At 55.9% G+C, this 22,617-nt stretch overlaps 5 protein-coding genes across 10 annotated transcripts in view; 3 read left to right on the top strand and 2 right to left on the bottom strand.

Annotated features, from left to right (window-relative positions):
- LOC113216712 (nascent polypeptide-associated complex subunit alpha, muscle-specific form-like) overlaps nucleotides 1-10,499 on the top strand; it is a 22,706-nt gene extending 12,207 nt beyond the window's left edge. Inside the window, exons 3-14 of one of the 4 annotated variants that reach the window (XM_052270703.1) lie at nucleotides 112-299; nucleotides 704-3,829; nucleotides 4,137-4,470; nucleotides 4,546-4,847; nucleotides 5,320-5,553; nucleotides 5,771-5,913; nucleotides 6,051-6,242; nucleotides 6,309-6,472; nucleotides 6,667-6,858; nucleotides 7,559-7,737; nucleotides 7,816-8,265; nucleotides 8,363-10,499. In XM_052270703.1, coding sequence (XP_052126663.1) covers nucleotides 112-299; nucleotides 704-3,829; nucleotides 4,137-4,470; nucleotides 4,546-4,847; nucleotides 5,320-5,553; nucleotides 5,771-5,913; nucleotides 6,051-6,242; nucleotides 6,309-6,472; nucleotides 6,667-6,858; nucleotides 7,559-7,737; nucleotides 7,816-8,265; nucleotides 8,363-8,395 — 5,537 coding nt within the window. In that variant the 3' untranslated portion in view covers nucleotides 8,396-10,499. The remainder of the gene's footprint in view (nucleotides 1-111; nucleotides 300-703; nucleotides 3,830-4,136; nucleotides 4,471-4,545; nucleotides 4,848-5,319; nucleotides 5,554-5,770; nucleotides 5,914-6,050; nucleotides 6,243-6,308; nucleotides 6,473-6,666; nucleotides 6,859-7,558; nucleotides 7,738-7,815; nucleotides 8,266-8,362) is intronic. The other 3 variants (XM_052270712.1, XM_052270704.1, XM_052270721.1) reach the window with 3 other exon arrangements.
- Nucleotides 10,500-11,003: 504 nt separating this feature from the next.
- On the bottom strand, nucleotides 11,004-13,411 carry LOC113217104 (uncharacterized). Its single transcript, XM_026436951.2, has 4 exons — nucleotides 13,352-13,411; nucleotides 12,755-12,895; nucleotides 12,103-12,564; nucleotides 11,004-12,003 (listed from the first exon to the last, which is right to left on the bottom strand). The coding sequence occupies exons 2-4, from the start codon at nucleotides 12,893-12,895 to the stop codon at nucleotides 11,215-11,217; spliced, it is 1,392 nt and encodes a 463-aa protein (XP_026292736.2). The 5' UTR covers nucleotides 13,352-13,411; the 3' UTR covers nucleotides 11,004-11,214.
- On the top strand, nucleotides 13,338-15,816 carry LOC113217063 (uncharacterized). Its single transcript, XM_026436905.2, has 4 exons — nucleotides 13,338-13,683; nucleotides 13,831-13,971; nucleotides 14,190-14,672; nucleotides 14,770-15,816. Exons 1-4 carry the CDS (start codon nucleotides 13,543-13,545, stop codon nucleotides 15,535-15,537), a joined length of 1,533 nt encoding a protein of 510 aa, XP_026292690.2. The 5' UTR covers nucleotides 13,338-13,542; the 3' UTR covers nucleotides 15,538-15,816.
- Nucleotides 15,817-17,130: 1,314 nt separating this feature from the next.
- On the bottom strand, nucleotides 17,131-19,611 carry LOC113217070 (uncharacterized). 2 transcript variants are annotated; one of them, XM_026436914.2, is made up of 4 exons: nucleotides 19,393-19,611; nucleotides 19,032-19,172; nucleotides 18,161-18,643; nucleotides 17,131-18,083 (listed from the first exon to the last, which is right to left on the bottom strand). In XM_026436914.2, the coding sequence occupies exons 1-4, from the start codon at nucleotides 19,393-19,395 to the stop codon at nucleotides 17,298-17,300; spliced, it is 1,413 nt and encodes a 470-aa protein (XP_026292699.2). In that variant the 5' UTR covers nucleotides 19,396-19,611; the 3' UTR covers nucleotides 17,131-17,297. The 2 variants fall into 2 exon arrangements, with proteins under 2 accessions (XP_026292699.2, XP_026292706.2); XM_026436921.2 differs by having other exon boundaries at nucleotides 19,423-19,611.
- Nucleotides 19,612-19,882: 271 nt separating this feature from the next.
- Nucleotides 19,883-22,526, top strand: LOC113217095 (uncharacterized). Of its 2 annotated transcripts, XM_052270992.1 has the most exons (5): nucleotides 19,883-20,012; nucleotides 20,641-20,786; nucleotides 20,877-21,356; nucleotides 21,437-21,904; nucleotides 21,990-22,526. In XM_052270992.1, exons 2-5 carry the CDS (start codon nucleotides 20,643-20,645, stop codon nucleotides 22,197-22,199), a joined length of 1,302 nt encoding a protein of 433 aa, XP_052126952.1. In that variant the 5' UTR covers nucleotides 19,883-20,012; nucleotides 20,641-20,642; the 3' UTR covers nucleotides 22,200-22,526. The 2 variants fall into 2 exon arrangements, with proteins under 2 accessions (XP_052126952.1, XP_052126949.1); XM_052270989.1 differs by having other exon boundaries at nucleotides 21,437-22,526.
- Nucleotides 22,527-22,617: the final 91 nt, after the last annotated feature.

The raw sequence follows: 22,617 nt of genomic DNA, 5'->3' as shown, positions 1-22,617 counted from the left end.
TTTTGTTTTTTTCGTTTTCCATCCCTTTCTCAACCGCGGGCGCTGTCCTTGAGATGAATTAACTCAGCACCATGTCCGAATTCCGCAGCACTGATGAGGTGGTTGTTGCAGGAGGCGACTCGGCGGTCGGCAGCGGCGGCGGGGGCGAGGCCAAGCTACTAGGCTTCCTCGAGGAGGGCACTGAGGACCTGCGTTCCTCTACCGAGGAGCTGCAGTTCCTAGAGGAGCCCGGCACCGTCGAGGACCAAGAGCGCCGACGCCGGGCGCAGAAGCGACAACGCAAGGAGAGCACGCAGTCGGTAAGGAGGGGTGGCAGATGCCAACGCTACAAATGTGTGCAATTCCAATACCGAAAATCTCATACAAAAAACTTCGTGACAATTGTGAGAATATCTTCAACACGGAAAGATGGGAGATTTTACACTTCTTCTCTATACAATGAGCTCTGTCGGCTTTTACTCGCATGTATGTGAGTGTCATCTTTTTAGACAGTCCCCTCAAGACTACTCTACCAAAAGAAAACGTGCCCTCTCCCTCCCTCCCCCTCGCTCTTTACCCTTCACTGTAGTACATGTACCCATTTAAGTCATGCAAAAGTATTGGAATTTCACAGACCTTTTTTATGTCCGAGTGCGACAGAGCCGCAATAGCCGTCTGCCATTCACCATATGTGGGATCTCCTGACCACATCTCTCTGTTGCAGTGCCAAGCTGATTTGGCGCCGTCCGACTCCAAGGAGCGCAAGGACTCGACGTGCAGCGCGGAGGTCGCATTCCTGACGAGCCGCCTGTCGTCGGTGGGATCTGCCGCATCAGGGAGGTCGGGGAGGTCCGCTGCATCCTCGGCGGCACCCTCGCGCTCACCATCGCCGGGCAAGCTTTTGCTCGAGACGTCCTTCTGCGGAGTGAGGCCGGCGTCACAGGTCGTCAAGGTCCTCGGCGCCAGTGCCAGCCCGGGCCCCAGCCTCGGCCGCGGTGCGAGCCCGCACTCCGCGGTCCAGAGCCCAGGCCAGGGCGGCGACTCGGAGCGACAGAGGCGGCGGACTATGGAGCGGCAAATCGCGCTAGAGGGAGAAGCTCACGCGGCCGCCGCCCCACAGGAAGGCCTGCCCCTGTCCGCGCAGGGCTCCCCGCTGACGGACAGGGAGGAGCGGGAGCGCCAGGCGAGGAAGATCGCAGCCAAGCGGGCCGACGAGGTGCGGCGCGCTCAGGGCAAGGAGCCCAAGCAGAGGCCGTACGACCGGGACGAGGCCGCTCCGCTCAAGAGCGAGCAGGCCAAGGTCAGGGAGTGGGAGGAGAGGAAGGTCAAGAAGATGGAGGAGAAGGAGCTGGAGCTCAAGGCGGAGGCGGAGGCCGAGATGCGGCTGGAGCTGGAGAACAAGCTGAAGGAGCGGCGGAACAAGGAGAAGGCCGAGAAGAAGCAGCGCAGAGCGGGCCGGCCGCGCAGCAAGTCGAAAAAGGACGAGGACGCTCTGGTGAGGATCATACCGCTGCACAGCTCGGACGAGGAGTACAGCGAGGACGACGACCAGGTCGGCGAGAGCGACGTGCAGCGACGGTACCAGGGCGTCGACGCGGTGGAGGACCTGGAGGTGCAGCGCCGGCACTGGCTGGAGACGCACGTGAGCCAGGACGAGGACCCCAACATCGTCAGGATCATCCCCCTGCGAACCGCGTCCGTGGAGGTGGCTGAGAAGGAGAGGGAGAGGCGAGAATCGGAGGGGACAACAGGGCCGCATAGACAAACCCCGAGGAGTACCCCGTCCCCAAAGAGGCCCGTGGCGGAACCAAAGCTGGAGAAGACGACTGCCGTGTTGGAGGGGGAGCGCCCTTCCTCCAGGACATCAGCGTCGTCGCGCTCGCCACAACCACCGCGCTCCCCACAGCCATCGCTCTCCCCGCAGCCCCCACAGCTTTCGCTCTCGCCACAACCACCCAGATCGCCACAACCGTCACTGTCGCCTCAGCCGGCCAGGTCGCCGCACACGCAGAGGTCACCACAGGGTAGGTCGCCGATACCCGTGCGATGTCCGCAGGTGCCGACAAAGTCACCGCAGAACGGAGGCGAGGGCACCGCAGGAAGGCGGGGTCCTCGGCGGAGAGTGGACCCCAACGCCCTCGTGAGGATCATCCCGCTGCACTCCGAGGACAGCTACGAGGGGTACGGTGAGGACGACACCGGCCCGCCCGTTCCCCCGCTGGACGAGACCTTACATGACCTCGGCCTGCCGGGCGGAGTCCGCCCCGCAAAGCGCCCGGAGCCCAAGCCGAGCGCGATGGGGGCCCCCAGGCCAGCCGAAGCCCCGCCACCAAGGCCCGCTGGGGACCAGGGCGCGGCGGGGCCTTCGCGGGCACCACCGGGGCCGAGGCCACCGCCTATCGGGAGCACGAGTGCTCCCCGCGCGCCCGGAAAGGTGAGGCAAGGCCGCGGCAGGAGGGTGGACCCGAACGCGTTGGTGAGAATCATTCCACTGCACTCGGAGGACAGCTACGATGGGTACAGCGAGGACGAGAGACCACCACCCAATTTGGAGTCACCGACGGATGGACCTTCGATATCACCACCCATTACTTTGAAGACGACGAAGCCGTTGGAAAGTCGGTCCGAACGGTCCGAACCACCGCTGTCTCCACTACCGCCAAAGTCCCCACAACCACCGCCGTCACCCCAACCACCCAAATCGCCGCTGCCACCAAGATCGCCGCAACCCGCGACGTCAACGCAACCGCCTAGATCTCCCCTGCCTGTGGTGAATGAGGGGGCGGGTCCATCGGGTGTTTCAGGGGCTGGGGGTAGTGAACCTGCCGCCACGCAGAGAGTTCCAGGCCGGCCGCGCGGGCCTCGGCGGAAAGTGGATCCCAACGCGTTGGTGAGGATCATCCCGCTACACTCTGAGGACAGCTACGAGGGGTACGGCGAGGATGACCTCCCCACGGACCTGCCTGCTCCGAAAGGGCCAAAGGGAAGCGAGGGCGTGGACAGCATTGTCGACGAGATCGACATGTCCAAATGGAGAGAGCCCTCGTTCGAGGAGAACGACATGGTAAGGATCATTCCACTTAAGGGTGACTTGCCTCCTCCCCCGAAGCCGGCATCGGGTGGGGCCCCGAAACCAAAGCCCCCCGCCCTGGCGACCACCGGTAGAACAAAAGCGGACTCTCGCCCTAGCAGGGCTGACGCGGCCGCGAGCAAGAAGTCGCCGATGATGCCTCCGGAGGAGGAGCTGGTCCGCATCATCCCGCTGCACAGCGACGACGAGGAGAGGGAGGCCAACAGGGACAGGTCGCCGCGCGCGCCCTCCTCGCTGGACCGGTCGCCGCGCAGCCCGCTGCCGTCCCCGGGCGTGGTGGACACGGTGCCGCGCTCCGAGCCCGTGCGCCGGCGCAGGAGGTCCGACCCCAAAACGCAGCCCCAGCAGGGCCTGACGCCGGGCCACACGGGCGACGAACTGGTGAGGATCATACCGCTCCACTCGGACAGCGACAGCGAGACAGAGCTGGCCGGCTACGCGGCCGCCGCGCGGGCCGCGAGAGAGCGGCCCAGGAAGGCGTCGGACGCGCGCTCCTCCGCGTCGCGGACCGGGTCGCGGGCAGGCTCCACCTCGCGTGCCAGCTCGCGGCCCGGGTCGGCGCGCTCCGAGCGCATGGAGCAGCTGCAGATCGTGCCGCTCACCGACCCGGACACGGTGGAGGAGACGGGCGTGTGCTTCACTCGCCGCGACCTGGCCATCCAGCAGGGCCGCCTGACGCCGTCGCAACTGGATTGGCACTCGCACGGCCGGAATACTCCCTCGGACCCGCAGGAGCAGCAGGGTCAGCGAGGGCCGCAGGTGAGTTAAGCCCCACCCAGTCCAGGCCGAGGCAGGCGGGCGGGCGGACGGGAGAGAGAGCCTACGGCACGTCAAGCACCCCGCCGGGCCGGCATCGCGTCGGGGAAGAACCGCCGGTCTGCACGTTAAGACATATCCTCGAGACGGAACTTTTGTTTTGGACATCTTTTCTTACGTTCCCATCTGTCTCTCCACCCCTTGCACTGCATGACTTTTGACAGCGTCTCACGTACCCACGTACCGCCGGCACCGCACGTCGCGCCCCCTCCGCGCCACGCCCCTCTCTGACCTCTCGGCCCTTGCACAGGTGGACGACCCGCTGCGGTCCAAGCCCGCCACCCCGGCCACCCTGGACCTGGGCGACGCCCAGACGGGCACGTCGCCCAGGCAGCGGCGGCGCGAGGTCGATGGCCAGTCGTCGCGAAGCCCGTCCCCGCCGGCCGCGCCGCCGCCCGCGTCCTCCGTGTCGGCGGGGCGCAAGGCGTCGTTGTCGTCCATCCTGTTCCGGCGCGCCGAGGTGCACAGCCCGGACGAGATGCCGGCCGCCCCCGCCAAGCAGAGGCGCGCCTCCGCGGCGCCCGCCATGGTCGGGCTGCTCAAGGACGTGCGCGGCAAGAGTCGCGACCGCCACCAGCAAGCGCGTAAGCATGAGCCCGGCGTCACTGGAGCCTTGGCTGGAGCTGACACGGAGACTCAGGGGTCCCCTTCCTGCGCAGCCCTGCCCGGGGAGTCCGGCAAGCAGCGACGGGAGAGCAGGGACGGCGGCAGGGCGGCGGCCATGGCGGCGGCGGCGGCAGGCCTCGAGCAGAGGGACGCGGCCAGGGAGTCAGGTGGCGGCGGCGGTGGCGGAGGTGGCGTCTTCTCGACGCTGTTCAGAAAGAAGTCCATACCGCAGGAGCGAGCCGAGGCGCCCGCGCTGCCGCCGCCTCCGGCCCCGGGGAGGGACTCCGCGCCACAGCCGCCGGTGCTGCCAATCGAGGGCGTCGAGTTTACCTTCACCTGCGAAGCGAGCTACAAGGTGGGGGTGCGAAAAGCGTCAGAATAACTTAGTAAAGTTTTTTCGCATGGCTATTTCATTCGTTGAATCCTCGTAGCGTCGACCTTCTTGAGTTTGAGAGGCATGTTCCCGTTTACAGTGCGTCTCCTAGCGGTTGAATCGTTTCTTCCATTTTCTCTTCGTTCTACTTGGCCAGGGAGAAACGAATAGCTTCGTGGTTTGCCTTTATTCTTGTACTAACTTGTGTCGCATGAAAATCATTAGCAAGATATAGCCTTTCAGTCTCTGAAGATCTTTCGTCTTTCCTATCTCTCTCTCTCTCTCTACAAATCCCTTCAACACGTTTACCAAAGTCAATCTGCCTATTTCTGTCTCTCTCACTGCCCGTCCGTCTACTCAGCCGTCTGTTTGTCTCTGTCTGTCCGGCTTGAACCAATAAGTAGCGTATTGGTCGCATGGAGTGTGGTTGTGTAGCGGCTGCATGCTGTCACAGGAGTGTGCGCCAGACGCCCTGGACGGCGTGGACGTCACTCCTCTGCCCTCTGTGTCCGTCAACATTCCGGCCTCGTCGCCCCCGGGCGCCTCTCCATGCACACCCCCGGGTACACCCCCGAGCACACCTCCGGGTACGCCCTCGGGCACACCCTCAGGTACGCCTCCGGGAAGTATTCTGGACGCGTTTGGGGACTCGTTCGTCAACGGTTCGCCCATCCGCTGTGCCTCCAAGGTATGTTCTTCAGGCAGGAAGAGGCCGTATGGGGTTTGCTTGTGCTGAGTTTCGTAGATGTAGTCGTATTTTAGTAGCCGGAAACGAATTGCTTGGAATAACACGAAATCACTCAAATTTCAATCGTTTCAGAAACGACTTTCTTAAACATTTATTTTCTGAATTCTTGTGACGCAAATTGTACTCGTGTGGTAAGTTATCGTCGTGTTGCCCGCAGGATCCGGTCGCCACCGCCCCATCGACTGAGCTGCCCCCGGCACCCTCCGCGGAGCCTCCCCCACCTGCGGTGCCCAAAAAGTCCGCGTCGAGGGACTCGTGGCCGGCGCCGCCGCCTCCACTGGACGCCAACGCCAACCTCAGGTAAGCGCCGTGCGGACGGGGAGCGCCGTGAGGGTAGGCCAGCCCGCCATGCTCCCGTGCGCGACGGGCTCGCTCGCCCTCCCGGCGCCTCGCGCTCCTCGCAGCAGCAACGTGACGTTGTTGGCTACTCCTGGCAGCGGCAGCGTGGAGGACGACCGGCACTCCAGGCACTCGTCCGGCTCCGAGCGGGAGGTGGTGCCGCCGCCGGCACCGCGGCCCGAGGGCGAGGAGGACGCGGAGGAGGACCACGAGACCAAAGGGCTGGTGCTGCAGCAGGACTCGTTCGACGACGAGCTCCCGTACGTGCCCGTGACCCTGCCCATGGAGAGGTAAGGAAATCGACGTCGCTTTGCAGTGACATTTTGTTTCGGTTGGACACTAACTCTCGCTTCCAGGTCTGTGGCGGTGCCGCTGGTCCCCGTCAAGGAGCGGTTGGCCGCCGAGGTGAAGACGTGCCCCATCGACAGGCCGCGCAGCACCACCCCCATCAACCCCTCCTCCCTGGAGGAGTACGTGGTGCCCGGCGGAGGCCCGGGCGCTGGAGCGTCCCCCGCATCGGGTAAGTGCACGACGACTGCACCGGGGGAGGGACGCGGGGGCTGGCGAGGGGAGGGGAGGGGGAGAGCCGCCTCCACGGCGTGTCCTGGCCGCCCTCCTGTCGGCCTGGCCGCTGGCCGCCCTCTGCCCGAGGGCGCGCCCGGCCGGGGGGGCGAGGCGGGCCGAGGGCCAGCTGTTGACACTGCCCTGTTGTAGGCGTGCTCGCGCAGCTCACGCACCTCACGCCGGCGGCCGCGCGCGCCTGGGCGTGGGCGTGCGTGGCGTGCTCGGCGCTGTCCTGGTGCCTGGCGTGGGCCGTGTCGCGGCGCGGCGTGGCGGCCGCCCTCCTGCAGCTGGCCCTGCACGTCCTGCTCCACGCCCTGCTGCACCTGCTGCTGCAACGCCTGTGTACGTGGGGGCGCCCTAGTCGAGGCCCGAGCCAAGGGCCCCAGGGGGGGCCGCACGGGGGGCGGCGCGGGGGCGGCCAGGGAGACCGCGTCGAGGGAGGGGCGGGAGTGCTCGGAGCAGAGCGTGACCCCTAGGCCCAGGACAAGCCCAGCAAACCTCGGCAGTAAGACACAACTCGACCAGCAGCTCTAGATCGGCTCGCAGCGCCACGCAGGGCCGCGTCCAAGTCAAAAGCCAGTCAGTGCTAGCGCCAGCCGAGCCGTCCAGCGCGGGGCAACGCATTTCCAATTTATGCTTCAGCAGCTTGAGAAACTCGCAAAAAACAACGCTCTTGTGTGGTGTTCTTTATTTCGTTTTGTTGTTTTCATTCCTGGCATTTGGTTTGGTCCGCTGGCTGTTAGAATGACGGCTGGCACCATTTTCGGCACTACGCTCCGCACCCGGCGCCACGCCGCCTAGTCTAGGCCGCGCAGGCACTGACGCACGAGACGGGCGCCGCCGAGGCCACCGTGCGCCCCGGGGCCAGGTCCACCAGGCGCGCGGGGCAGGGTGGGGTAACGCACAGCTAGCGCACGGCTAGCGCCGCTCGGGGCCGGGGGGTTTGTTGTTTGTTGTTGGCTTTGGGACGGGCGGCTTGCTAGCAGTTTGTCAGCCACACCACACCCGCGCCGTGACGACCCCCTGTTCGTGTCGGTTGCAGCGGGCGCGGGCGCCGGCGGCCGGGAGAAGCTCCGCATCAGCCTGCCCCGCACCGACTCCCTGACGCGGCGGTCGCGGCCGCAGACCAGGCCGTGGCACGACTTCGCCTCGCAGGCGCTCAAGCCGCGGAGTGACTCGCAGTCGCCTCCGCCGCCGCTACCGCCCAGGGCGCCGTCCACGGTGAGTGTCACCCGGCCGACTCCGCTCTCCACCCTCTGCCGCGGTCGTAGTGACCCTTGACCCTCTCGCTGATTGCAGACTCCACCCTCGACGTGGATCAACTTTGACGAGGTGCCGGAGAAGCGCAAGGCCCCGGTCCGCATCCAGACCATCCCGTCGAGGGGCTCCATCGTCACCGAGCCAGGAACGCCTGGGGCGGGGAGCCGCCCAGCCGCAGCCGGGACGGGGACCCCGTCGTCGGGCCACCAGCATCACCACCACGTGCACTACGTGGACCCCGAGGACTGTCGGTGCGAGTGCCACGAGACCGAGCACCGGCACGGCCAGCCCGCCGGCTCTTCCGCGGCGCCCACCGCCGGCCCGGCCCCCGGCCTCACTCCTGGCGCCGCCTCCGGTCCTGCACCCACGGCCGGACCTCCGACGGGGCCCCGTGGCGCTGCTCCCGCCAGACCGCCCAAGGCCCGCCCCTTCGGCATGGACCTGGACGTGTCGGGGAGCCGCAGCAACCGCAGCAGCGTAGCTTCCCAGGTAAATAATCCGTCAATTGTGTTTGGCTTAAGACATTTTAATGTTTTGCATTTTGGAAAATGTAAATTAATGATATGCGTTATTTCTTTCCCTTTAGAATGAGCACTCCTCACCTGAAGGGCCTGAATAATGCAAAGACACTGAGGACTGAGTGAGAGCAGTGAGAGAAAGTGAAATTTCATTGTTCCATCAAAGTTGTTTGTTGTTATTTGATATTTATGATTGCAATAGTTTAATAGCAATACATTGCCTCATAATAAGTGTTGTTAATCCAAGTTTTATTGTGGATCATCATCAATTGTTTCCTTATAATGGGCTTTCCCTGTTGTTTTACAGACTTATGTAACTGTTGAAATAGTTATTATTAATATTACTATTATGATTACTGCTATTGATTACCATTATTATACAAAGGCTGTTTATTATGAGAGTACTTTATGTACAACCTACGTTCATATTCATTGTCTCCTAATTGTCAGCCCAATTTCCTCCTTTTCTCTCTCTTACATATTGTACAACCTGATCTCCAGTTCCTGTGTAGGATTTTTGCGCATTACTTTTGACATTGGTTTAAATTTGTGTAAGCGTAATCATTGTCAATGACAATATAAAGTGCACTGAGTAATAATTATCTTTATTCAATATATCTAGCCTGAAAAAAGTGACTGGAAGTCAACAGCTGTAGGAGTGCCAATAGTACTGAAAACTTATCTGCTTTTAATTCAGACATATTGTCTTAAGTTGATCAATTTCTTCCCAAGGAGTGCGTCAAATGTAGAAAGTTCTGCCATACTTCAATTTATCCATTAAATAAATCGTATCATGAGCAATATGGTAGGTTATTGTGTAGAGGCCTTTGTCCCAAAAATTAAAGTTCCTCCTCAAACATTTATCATTAATTGGATCATGGAAAGGCACCTTTCAAGTCGTTGTGCACTGTTGGCAATATCTACAATATCTGGCAATATCATCCTCTACTGACGTTCAAAGCCAGCTCTGCACGCCTCTTAAGAACTATTTTGCAGCAATTTTGAAAACATATCGGTTCTGAGCGCCACTGAGAGTTTCCATCTACTTAAGAAATATTTTGTCTTATTGACCTCTTTCCCATTGCAGAGAAACTGACAAGTGACATAAATCATCTTAGATCTTGTTTCATTCAGATCATTCCACAACCATTTCATACATGAAATTTTAACTGCCGTTATTGTGTCCTGTTTTTAGAACTTTATTTTGTAAGACTGAAATTATCCAGCTATGTATTACAAAGATTTTAGTGTTGTTACTACATTGTGGTCAATGCACAAAATTTGACAAAGAGGGATGGGTTGCGTCTCTTTATATGTATTTTTGAAAGGAAATTTTTCCCTTCAGTGTCCGGCAGTTTTACCCCCTTTACAACATATGTTTTGGAGGAGCCGGCCTAAAGCTAATATTGAAAAAAATGCGGTAGTAAATAAAGTGTATCAATATATTGAGCGCAACAGATTTTTTTCCCCCTCTACTGAAGGGACAGAACAATGTCTACTTAATATCAAGTGACAAAAGTTTGACTAAATTTTGTTCATGCGAAAAGGATTTCACCACTTTAAAAGGAAGACTTTTCATGGCCGCCCTAGTGATTTTTTGTTGTGTACTACAAGAAAACAAAAGTATTCAACTCAGTACATATCGCAATCATAAGATAGTATTGAGTATTTATCTGCAACAAATTCTGTATTATAAGGTTGATCTGGCTTTGTTAATTATTGGTATTTTTGTTTCACATAAATTTCTCTCAACATATGGCAATTGCTATTTTCTCAAATATTTGTGTTGGTACTGTACTTAAATTGATTCCGCCTCTGTGTTTTCAGGACAAGAAAGATTATTGGAGGCTCATATACACTTCGGTAAACATGTTGTATTTGTTTCTGTACAATGTGACAAATGTTGTTGTTTTGTGAAAATTGTTTAAAATTAATTTGATCTAAATTAAGGCCTTGTTAGTGTTGTTATACTAGGTTGTGTTTCAATAACTAAACTGCCAGAGAGATAAAGTGCCCGCAAGTAGCTGTTATTTATGTAATTGTTTCAAGCAAACATATGCAAGTGTTGACGTTTCCTAAAGAGCATAGAGCCCATCAAACATATTTGGGCATTCCATGCCATTGTTAAAACTGTAATATCTGTTATGTAAAGAATCCCTTGTTGACGGTGTTCATTTCAAAATATATTTAGAATGTTCTCTTCTATTCTTGATTATTTCTGTTGTTTCTCTTGTTCCATGCTGGGGAGTGGAGATTGGGGCTTCCATTGGGCTAACACGTCCGAAAGAAAAGGGGGATGCCGATGATACGATGCGCCGATTTGACAGTCAATGTGATGGGTTGTGGTTGTGGGGGTACTCAGGGCCAAGCGCCCTACGAAGGCGAGATAGGCCACACCTACAGACGGACGACAGCGGAGCGTGGCGGGCGCGCCTACCTCGCAGGGGCCCGGGCCGACCCGGCTTACACAACTGGGGGCGGTGTCGTCGGGCGGGGCCGAGCCTCCCAGGCCCAACGTCCCCCCCCCCCACACACACAGTATCATATCACGTATAAAGCGCGGACCCATGCCCCTGCTTCGGGCGGCTTCGCGCTTCGTGGGCGCCGCGCCATGGCATGGCACGCGACAGGGAAGGGAAGTGCCATTCTAGGCGCTGGACGCTGCTAGTTTGGGACCGCCAAATTTGAAAAGTCAACAGCGCTAGAGGGTGAGCTTTTTAAAAAATAGTATTTAATTTTTGTTTTAAATGGCCTTGTTAAATGGCTCGTATACAAGCTGTAAATAATAGCTGAGAACCCCGAAGGCAATGATTTCAGACATTTGTGTCTAGCTTCAAGCCCTCCCTATACGTTTTGGCAAGGTTTCCGCTGAACGAAAACAGGCACTATGCGTCTTTCCACGTTCCTTTAGAGGAGGTGTCTACCCTAACACATAGGACTTCTGGCAAGAATAGCATACCACTTCCGCGGAGGGCAAGAAGTCTCGGAGGGTCTGTCGCTGCTGCAGGCACGCGTCGATATCGTCACATGGATTGGAGGTGAAGGGTCGTCTCAGGACGAGCCGTCGCAGGGCCAGTAGGCCGCATGCCCCTAGGTCCGGGCCCAGCTCGGGGAAATAGTGGTCAAAATCGCCATCCTCTTGGGTATAAGTATTGATGTGGAGCTCCCGCAGCGTGGCGGCGCTGGCAGAGATCAGGGAGAACATCATGTCCTTCTGCTCCACATTGAGCATCAGGCCCAGCCACAGCAGCCTGCCGGCCAGCGGAGGGCGAAACAACACGGGGTGAGCGTCAGCAGGGTAGAACTCTATGTTCAAGCTACGCAGCCTCGGCATGTGCTGCACGCAGCGCAGCTGTTTGGCGCTGGGGAAGCATATCGACAGCTCCTCGAGCTGCAGCGGTAGCTCCGGGTAGTCGCTGCAGTTAATATCACAATCGACGAGCAGTCTTTTGAGGGAAGTCATTTTCTTTACCTCCTCCATCTGGCTGGGTAGAGCCTCGCCGTCAGAAATCTCCAGCTCCTCGAGTTGCGGAGCCAGGACACGCAATAGCTTCTCCGTGTGGCTCCCGGTTAAGTTTTTAAGGGTGCGGATATTTTTCCAACGCGGCCCGTCTCGAAGAATGTCATCCACCTTCAACTTCTCGCCCTTTAAATCATCGTCCACTATGGAAAGAGTGGAGAGCCCAGGCGGCCCGATGTAGACGTCATCCTGGAGCGAAAGCATGACGCTGCTATTAGCGCCATCTGGCGACGACGATAAGCGCAACCTCGTGACCGCCCATACGCACAACCCTGATGTCAGACGTACCTTCTGCAGTTGTTCGCTCGCCCGCAGCTGCAGCAGCAGAAGGCGCGATACGTGGTCACTTGGCGACAGCTCCACACCAGAGGCCCTCCAGGTGTCCCCGCCCTGCTCTGCGGTGACGCTGTACTTGTTGGTGGACAGCAGCTGGAGGCTGTCTCTCAGCTGCACCGCCAGCTGCACCTGTTCTGGTGTTGGACTTCCATCTGTCGCCCCTTGTCGCTGCAACTTCCCTAAAGCCTCTTCCGTCTGGCGGAGGTTGGCGACCGCTGAGTCGAGTAGCTGGGTCAGGGCCGCAACCGCTAGAGGAACCATTCGGCGCAGCTGCTGCACCAGCTTCCTCCCTGCGTCCACGTCGCTCCGCAGCTGCTGCACCTGGGGGTCGTCGCCCCGGGCTGGCAAGCCATCCTCAATCATCCGGACGACTAGTAAGTTGTCGGGTAACTCGTCAGTGTCGGCGGCCAGGTGCTGTAAGAAAAAAAATGGGCTCTAGTCTTTTCATAGCGATACACATATTATCAGTAGGCAAGCCCGCCAGCATGCCTGCATGCAGTAGGTATAACCACAACAACAAAATCCGGCTTAACCCCCCCCCCCCTCCAACCAGAAAACAAAATCCGGCTTAGAACACCAACACCCCGACCCTGGTTTCACTGACCATACTGCAAGTAGGACACTTTGTTGCAAAGGCCGGAGTCCGCACGCATTCTTTACAAAGAGTGTGACCGCAGGGCAAGCTCTTGGGTCGGTGCTGGTTAAGGTCAAACTGGACAAAGCATTTATCACACTGGAGTTCCATCTGAAACACAAAGGTGACAGCAAATATAGTGAGACCAGCCTAAGGTCCGTCTTTTCACAGCACGGGCAGCAGGCAGCATAGGAGTTTGCAGGCGAGAGGGGGTGAGGAAAAGGCGGACATTATGCTGGTCTGGCCCCAAGCAGAAGCCCCCCCCCTCTCCCCCAACACTACACACACACATACTTTTTATCACGAACTTTTCGATTTTCAGCGAGTGACAGATATTATTCAAATATTAAAAGAGAAAAACACGTAATCTTATCACTGGTTGGCTAGGTAGTTAGTTACTCGGATGTCAGGTTAGGTGTAGGCAAATCGAAACACGTATGAAAAGTCGGTAATGTGTTAGATTCAGTATATTATCAAATTCTCGTCTCCTGTAAACAACGCAAATTTTATACCGACCGTTTACGTCTTCTAGTGAATCAGTTTTGCTTAAAAACAAACAAAAATTACATTGATGAGTTTCTTCGGCTCGCGTTGCTGGCGTTGCGTTGACGATTTCTCATACGCAGCAAGAGGATAGCAGAAGAGTGTTTTGATTTCTCGCTCCAAGCTGTGTTATTATTTCCTAGACGATAGTTTTCTGCCCTTTTGTTACAAAACGTACCGGATAAAGGGTTCGGAATACTTGTCGATTATTGTCCATGGTTTCGTTAGTTTCGGTACGTTACAACAACCACCTGTCGAGCTCTAAGGAGAGACGCTTTGGCTTGGCTTCCAGCTGCCATCCACTCTTGGATTCTTCAATTATCATCTGTTCTACGAAAATGTCAAATCATCAAGATGTAAGTCAAAATGCACTGTTTGCAGTTTAATTTTTGTGTTTGGTCGCAGGAATGTCTCCTTTTTCATGGACAGCCCATAACCAAGAAGTGCTATATGTCAACACAAAGGTTGACGGGGCCTAACCCTCTTTTATTCTTGTGTTTCAGACTGAACTGCAGTGTGACATATGCTTTTCCCAGTATGATCTGAAGAGCCATCGTCCTAAGGTCTTGTTCTGTGGGCACACTTTATGCAAGGAGTGTGTGCAGAAACCTGCCCTGGGGAGGAAGTGTCCTACTTGCAGAAAGGTCAGTTAATCTAAAATCTCTTAACGTTAAAATGTGAAAAATGTTCTCAACAATCTGCCAACTGTAGTCACTGTAGAAAAGGGGCAATTTTTTAAAAAATTTATGAGCCTGTATATCATTTCAACTTTCATGTTTGTTTATAAAGAATGCTTTATTACTTTATTGTAAACAAGGTGTAACCTGGCGAATTATAACTCAGGTGCCATATTTTCATGCAGGACATAGTCGCCGACCCTCGCTCCCTCCCCGACAACAACCTCGCCATCCGAATCATTGAGAGGGATAATGGTGCAAACCCGGGCAAGCGGCGCCGACTGGAGGACCCCAAGTCGCAGCAGCTGCAGCAGCTGCAGCGCGGCGTGGATGCGGGCAAGAACCTGGCGCAGAGGCTGATTAAAGTGTTCCCCGAGACGACAAAGGTCCTCACACGCCAACGCAACACCTCGATCGAACATCTCCGCAAGATGGAGGAGGCTCTCGCGAACTATGAACAGGAGGGGGCAGAGGACCCCACGCCGAAGCAGATGCAGCTGGTGGCGCAGCTGGAGGACAGCGTTCGTCTCCTGACCAGCAGCAAGTGCAGCGTCACTGTCGCAGAGCAAGGCGGCGCCTCCTGGAAGGCGGCCGTGGAGTTTGGAGAACTCGACCAAATGTTTCGCCTTTCTCTGCTGCAGCTGCGGGCGAGCGGTCAACTTCAGAAGGTGCGTTATTATCAGCAGCAGAGTTGTGTGTGTTGGTCTCGTGCGGTACTCACCATACGGTGCGAACATTGCTAACTTTCGCGGGTTTGCACTCCAGGTCGACGCCGTTGTGAAGCCACCCACGCTCTCTATCCTCTCCATAGAAACCTTTGATCTCGACGAGAGTGGTAATCTAAGGGTGGATGAGATACTGAATAACGGACCGCGCTGGAGGAACGTACGCACCCTTCGGAAGTTGAGAGGTCAGAAAACGGAGAAGTTGCTCCGTGTCCTGGCACCGCACCTCGAAGAGCTGGAGATATCTGACGTGGCCAGCGTGAGTCAGTTGGAAGAGGTGCGGAAAATGAAGTCGCTCAAAAGGCTGCTGGTCATATGCCGGCAGGACTGCGACGACTACCCCGACTTGCCGTCGCAGCTCGAGGAGCTCTCGATATGGTTCCCCAGTGAGAGGCAGCTGCGCTGCGTGCAGACCATGGCCAGTCTGCGCAGCCTGTACATGGACTTTTACTACGGCAACACCGTGTCCTTCCACCCTCCGCTGCACGGTGGTTTGCTGTGGCTGGGCGTGAACCTCAACGTACCTCAGAAGGACACCATTCTATCCCTGATCCGTGCCAGTGCCCCCTCGTTGCTGGAGCTCCGCATCGAGGCGGACTACAAGTCGGTCGACTCGGACAACCACTTCCCCGACCTGGGTCCGTTCCTGGCGGCCTGCGGTCTACGGGCCCTGCGGCGGATCGTGCTCAAGCGGACCAGCTTCGACGACGAAAGTCTGTGCCTCGAGGTCGGCGACTGCCTGCTGCAGCGTCGGACCGTCCAAGACTTCTTGCCCTCCGTGGAAGTGGTTTGCGACAAGTGTCACTAATATTATATTTAAATATGGCCACGAATATGATCAAATACTGTCCCGGGACGCTTTTGGGTGACGTCTCGTGTAAGCATGACCGAGTGAGCGCACGTAGTCCAACACATTCGTACTGAATTATATCCTATCGTGTCGTTCTCACGTAAACCAAGCCCAATCATGTTTAATGCTCTGTATTACCGTCCAAGCCTTTTACATTTTTGTTTAAGGCAGTAATTTTATTTTTGTTTTGTGCTCTATTGTGATTTATTTGTCTAATGAAATTTGCATGACAGACCATTATGTTATTATTTCCATTTGTCCCGATATGGCGAGAGGTTGCTCAAAACCAGCTGTGCGGGTCATGACGAGCCTGTGACCTGCAGAGCGGATTCTGTGGTCACTGAGTGAAATTCACCGCAGGAACGCCTTACGGTGGCAGGATAGGCCACACGCACACACGGCGGAGAGCGGCGGGAGTGCCTAACTCGCAGGGGCCCTTACAGGCCGTAAACCTCAACCCCGGGCCCGGGGGCACACGACCCTGTTTGCAGCTACACAGTTGTATTATAACGCCTATTAGGTAGGCAACATCCTGCCTGCGACGCACGCGTGTACTGCGGGCTGGCCTACCTGCATATAGCAGGCGCTGAGCTCCCGTAAATTGCCTGAATGAATCTGAGTAAAAACGGACGTGCTTTCTGGTAGACCTCTCAGGAGACATGCTCGGAGAAACCGTCAACCAAGTTTCCCGCAAGAGCTTCACATTGGCACGTAAAAGAAGACGGCAACTTCTTACACTATAATCTTTATTGGTCGCGGGAAGGCGTACCCCGCCGCGGCGCCGTCGCCGGGGCCGTCGCCTCCGCGTGGCGTGCGCCTGATGATTCTGTCGATCGCCCCTCTAGGGTGGGTGGGCAATTTGTCCTTCAAAACCCCTGAAAGTAGGTAATCCGCAGTAAATCGTCCCCTCCATCGGACGGCCTTTAACGCGCGCGCCTGTCGACACAGCGCGAGCGGGAATCTATGCTAACCACTACGCCGTATTAACTCCACGAGGGATAGACCTGGTGAAATGATGGGTTTGAAGTCCACTCGAAATTTTGTGGGCGACAAGCTTTACTTTGATAGAGATTCGAATCGGCGACCTTTGCGACCCTGGTGCCGCACTAAACGAGTACGGCTGCGACACGCCACGATGCAGGCTGCTTGCGAGTCCAGTCGGGAAATAAAGAGAAACGAACAAGCTACTAGAGTATTCGAACCAGCGGTTTCTCATTCTGGTAATTTACGGGAGGTCGGCGCCTGCGAAATGCAGGTGGGCCAGCCCGCTGTACAAGCGTGCGCGGAAGGCGGGATGTTGCCTACCTACGAGGCGTTATGACAGCTTATTGCAGCGGTTCAACTTGGCAGGTTCGTAATGGCGAATGGCCGACGTACTTTCTGGAGGATGCCTGACACGAACAGTGCACCTCATCACCGAGAAGTCCAACCCATCGATACGCCCCTGTCAAACCCTAGCTTAGGGAACCCCACGCTTCGCACCTTTCGCTCTTAACATCCCATACCGTGGTGGCGACTTAAGCAAAATCCAAGAAGTCAACAACGCCAGGGAAATGTATTGAGTCATTTTTATTTACGAAAGATAACTACACAAGCCGTGCAGAAAAACAAATCTAAACATAATCCCGAAGATACGCTTTGCTGGCTTTATCACTGTCATTGATGAGTATAAACATAACAAAGCATTGGTACGGCGCGCCATACCAATAACACGGTCTTTACCCCAGAACATATGATTTCTGACACGAATAGCATATAACATCCAGACAAGAGGGAAAGAAGCCACTGATGGTCTGTCGCTGCAGCAAGCACGCATCGACCTCTCCGCACGGAGAGTGACTGTTGGGCCGTCTTAGAACAAGCCGGCGCAGGGCTTGTAGGTCACAGGTCGCCAGGTCCTGGCCCAGATCGGGGAAATAGTGGTCGAAGTTGCCGTCTTCCTTGACGTGAGTGTCAATGTGCAGCTCTTGCAAGGAGGAGGCGTTGGCGCGGATCAGGGATAGCATCGTGTTCTTGTCGTCGACACTCATGTTCACGCCTAGCCACAGCAACCCGCCCTGCTGCCGGGGCCGGAAGGAGACGGGATCGCCGCAGTAAAAGTCTATGCGCAGACTGCGCAGACTGTGCATGCGCTGGACACAGCGCAGCTGGCCTGTGCTTGGAAAGCACATGGAGAGCTCCTCGAGCTGCAGCGGCAGGTCCGGGTAGGCGTCGCAGTCGACATCGCATTCGACGAGCAGTCTTTTCAGTGCAGTCATTTTCTGCACCTCTTCCATCTCCCCAATGAGGGCGGCAGAACTGATCTCCAGCTCCTCCAGGTGCGGGGCCACGACGCGGAGCAGCTTCTCCGTGTTGTGACCGTTCAGGTTGCGGAGGGTGCGGATATTTTTCCAGCGCGGGCCGTTTTGCAGAATGTCGCCTACCTTTAAACTCATGTCATCGTCAATGTCATCCCTCTCTATGGAGAGGACGGAGAGCCTCGGCGGCCCGACGACGGCGTGAACCTGGCGCGGGAGCAAGCTGACATTAGCACCGCTGCGAGTGAGGTGTAAAAGACCCACAACCCTGATCTCAAACGTACCTTTTGCAATCGGCTGCTCGACCGCAGCTGCAGCAGCAGAAGGCGTAACGCGTGGTCGTTTGGCGACAGCTCCACTCCGGAGGCCCTCCAGGTGTCTCCGCCGTGCTCGGCGACAACGCCGCACTTGTGGGCGGACAGCAGACGGACGCTGTCCTCCAGCTGCACCACCGCCTGCACCAGGTCGGGCGTGAGACCCTCGGCGGCATCGCCCGCGTCCTCTCGCCGCATCTTCCCGAGAGCCTCCTCCATCCGGCGGAGCTGGGCGACCGCCGAGTCCAGCTGGCGGTCCAGGGCCTTGACCGCCATGGGGACCACTCGCCGCAGCTCCTGCACCAGCTTCCTCCCCGCCTCCACGCCGCGCAGGAGCTGCCTCACCTCGGGGACTTCCCGTCGGGGCACCTTGCAGGGCGGTTCGGCCTCCTTCTCCATGGCTCGGATCGCGAGGATGTTGTCGGGAAGACCGTCCGGCCCAACGGCCATGTTCTGTAAGAAACAATTGACTTTTAGAGGCACCGGTGATCAAAAGGGGGCATTTCGATTAGAGCCCGAAAAGGAAGTAAGAGGGAAAAAAGCAGGTGCCAGAAATATGTGGTGGGGGTGGACGCGGGGAGTAAAAAGTACCCCCCCCCCCTCCACCACCACTCCGCCCGGCAGCCACCACCCCCAGCTCTCAGGATTCGGCTTTGTTCTTCTCACTTCCTTTTCAGGCTCCATTTAAATACCCTATTGCTAAGATGACTCGATGTAGAACAAATATGAGCATTGGCTGTTTCTATGCTATATAACATTTTATTATAAAATAATATTTTGGTCACCATCAATAAAAGAAACAGGTATTTCCTACCCACAGAACTTTTTTATATCTACTGACCTTTCTGCAAACTGGACACTTTCTCCCTAGTGCGGGGTTCTCCACGCATTGTTTGCAAATGGTGTGTCCGCAGGGCAAGACCTTGGGCCGGTGGTTGTCCAGGTCAAACTGGAGAAAACAAATGTCACACTGCAGTTCCATCTGAAACACAAAGATTAAGGAAAAGGAATGTCACTCTCTGCAGAGGGCAGTTTATCTGAAATTTGCTGTTGAGTCCTGTATTTTTCCAGTTCACTTGCTGTTGCGGCTCTAGTTGTTTAACATTTACAGAATTGTTATACATAATTTCTTTCTTTTCTGTGATTTGCTGCCATGTGGCAACTTGTGATAAAATTGTAAGGTGTCCCAGCAAAATTCTCACCATTGTCACAACATGTTATAACTCACTCACATTGACTTATAACAATTCAAAAGTATACTGGCAGGTAGTCCAAATGTTCCAAATCAATTCCTCTGCTTGTGAGGCAACGAAGAAAACTGATGTTTGGTGCTATAAGCAAATAATAAGAAAACTAAAAGAATTTGAAGTTTCGTACGTGCTCGGACAATAGGTTAGAATGTAAATCAAAACAAAGCGAAAAGCCGGCTGCTACCACTGCTACCACCTGTTGGGTGCTTAGTCCCTAGAGATACACAGTATGAAAATCTCACCAGTCTGAGTGCAGAAACTCAGACTATTTTTCTTTTATCTCTTCCCATTATAAACTTTGTTTTTAAAACAGATGATTTTTGTGAATTTTCAACAAAATAGAAAAGTGTGTACATCTGTAGATAAAGTAACATTATTCCTCTTTGGCGTTGAATATTTCTCATACTTTGATCGTGTAGCAGGAGCAGGAGCAGCGCGGGAACTCAAGGTTCTCTAGGCTAAGCCAGAGTTCTTACTTAATACACGATACTTACGTGGAAGTACTTTTATTTCTTGTTAAACGTGCTGGGGAGCAAAGTTTAGTCTTCTTTTTGTCGACGCTTCGTGTTACGGTACGTACGAAAGGTGTAGTCAGACCCGCTCAGTTCAGGACCAGACCATGGTCACACTTTTTCGTTGAGCTAACCTCTTTGATTCGGTCATCGCACGCAAAGAAGTGAGACGTTCCAGGGTAGTACATATCAAGGGGGCTGATTTACCCCCGCGTACATCTAGTTACACTGTCGCGCACGCACTAGTGCGGGTGGGCTTGCCTATCCCCCCCCACCACGGCGCCTTACGGGTCGAGCGAGCAGGCAACCCATCCGGAGGCAAAAATGCGGTACCGCCTAACCACAGAACTGCGAGGGTTTTATCAGCCACCTCGTATAGTTTTGACGTCCGCGATAGCGCCTGCGACGCGCTGGGTAGGCCAGCCCGCCAAGCAGCTGCGTAGAGTGTGCCGTGAGTGCCAGGGTCTACCTCGGACAACCAGAACGGTCGCACGACAAACGTTCTCTCAAACCTCCGTCGCGTCACCTTGGAAATTTTCATTTCGGGGACCCCTTACCTCAAGGGGATCGCAAAGTTCAGCACTGCAGTGTGATCATACGCTGAGTCATGGCAGAACGCTGCCGGGCAGAATCTAAATTCACCGACCTCCTGCTGAGTGCGGCCCTCCTTTGTTTGCGTGTGTTTCAGAGATGGAACTACAGTGTGACATGTGCTCTCTCCAGTTTGACCTGGACAACCATCGCCCAAAGGTCGTGCCCTGTGGACACAGCATTTGCCAAACTTGCGCGCAGAATCCCGCCTTGAAAAGGAAGTGTCCGGCAGCCTGCACGACGGTCAGTAAATGTTTTGCTTAATAACATGGCTCCATTTTATGTTAGCCATTAAACAAGTTTATAGCAGGCGAGTTCAATGTTTCCACGCAGGACCTAACCGCCAACCCCAGCGCCTTTCCGGACAACATCCTAGCCATCCGAATGATAATGGAGAGGGACGGAGCAAAGTCGCGCAAGCGGCCCAGACTCGAGGACGCCAAGCTGCAGCACCTGCGGCGCGGCGTGGACGCAGGGAGGGAGCTGGTGCGCCAGCTGCAGCAGTTGGTCCCCAGGGCAGTGGCGGCCCTCAACTGCCAGATGAACTCGGCCCTCGCTCACCTCCGCGAGCTGGAGGAGGCCCTGGAGAAGCACCAGCGGGAGGGGGCAGGCGCCGAGGCTTCCCCCACGCCGGACGAGGTGCAGCTGGTGGTGCAGCTGGAGGACAGCGTCCGGCTTCTGAGCAGCAGCGCGTGCAGCGTTGTCGCAGAGCAAGGCGTGGACTCCTGGCGAGCGTCCGTAACGCTCTTTCCGTTTCACCACGTTCTGCGCCTCCTCCTGCTGCAGCTGCGGGCGGGCGGGCAACTGCAGAGGGTGAGTTCCCAACCGTTACCAATCAGTGTGGGTTTGGGTCTCGTCCGTGTACGGTGCTAATCGTGAGCTCACCACTCTAGGTTGAGGTCATCGTGGGGCCACCCACGCTCACCACCCTCGTCATACCAAATGGCGATGTTGACGCTAGAAGTATTCTGCGGAACGAGTCGCGCTGGAAAAGTGTCCGCACATTGACAAACGTAAACGGCCGTCGGACGGAGCAGCTGCTGCGCATCGTTGCCCCGCACCTCGAGGAACTGGAGATTTCCGATGTCGCTGAACCTAGTGTGATGGGAGAGGTCAAGAGAATTACATCACTTAAAAGACTGCTCGTGAGATGCTCACCAGACTATGATTGCTTCGACTACCCGGACCTGCCGTTGCAGCTCGAGGAGCTCGCAATATCTTGTCCAAGTTTCTATCAGCTGCGCAGTGTGCAGCTGATGTCGAGGTTGCGCAGTCTGAAGATACGCCGTTACACTGGTGCACCTGTGATCTTCCTCCGCCAGCAGCATGGCGGGTTGTTGTGGCTCGGCCTCGACTGTCGGGTAACGCACAAGGGCACTATGCTGTCCCTGATTCGTGCCAATGCGTCGTCTTTGCAGGAGCTCTACTTCGCGACTCTTTACACAGAAGACAACACAGGCCGCTACTTTCCCGATTTGGGCCCGGACCTGGCGGCCTGCGGTTTCCTGGCCCTGCGGCGCCTCGTTCTTACCCGGCCGTTCCCTGACGACCCGTGCGAGGAGGCCGACATGTGCATGCTCCAGCGACGGACTGTCCGAGTCTACTTGCCCTCTGTGGAAGTGGTCTGCTACTCGTGTAACAAATCTTGTGGTCTAGGGTTCTAGTTCACTACTTCACCCTGGCAAAGGCGAGTCGTCGTCACGAGTCTGATCAATTCGCATAATTAGTCAACACAGTGTAGTGGCATTGGGTAAATGACCGCGTGAGCGAGCGAAGCCCGCGAAATTCATACTTATCCTTCATCGTACCTTCTTCCTCACGAGTAGCAAGCATCAGAGTACTGTCACACATGTATTCGCTCTGAATTGATCGAGACCAAAGTTTCCAAAATTATGACATATCAATAAGGTTCTCAGTTTTATGTTTTGTACTAATTGTAAAATTAATGCAAGTAAATAAAATTTGTGGAAAATCACATCGCTACTTATTGCTCGCATTTTGTTCAAGTGTTTATCCAACAGGCGCGGGAGAGAGAGAGAGAGAGAGAGAGAGAGAGAGAGAGAGAGAGAGAGAG

Source organism: Frankliniella occidentalis, unplaced genomic scaffold (assembly GCF_000697945.3).
Source record: "Frankliniella occidentalis isolate FOCC.00 unplaced genomic scaffold, Focc_3.1 Scaffold6, whole genome shotgun sequence".
Classification (NCBI taxonomy): domain Eukaryota; kingdom Metazoa; phylum Arthropoda; class Insecta; order Thysanoptera; family Thripidae; genus Frankliniella; species Frankliniella occidentalis.
This window is presented reverse-complemented; position numbering and strand designations above follow the sequence as displayed.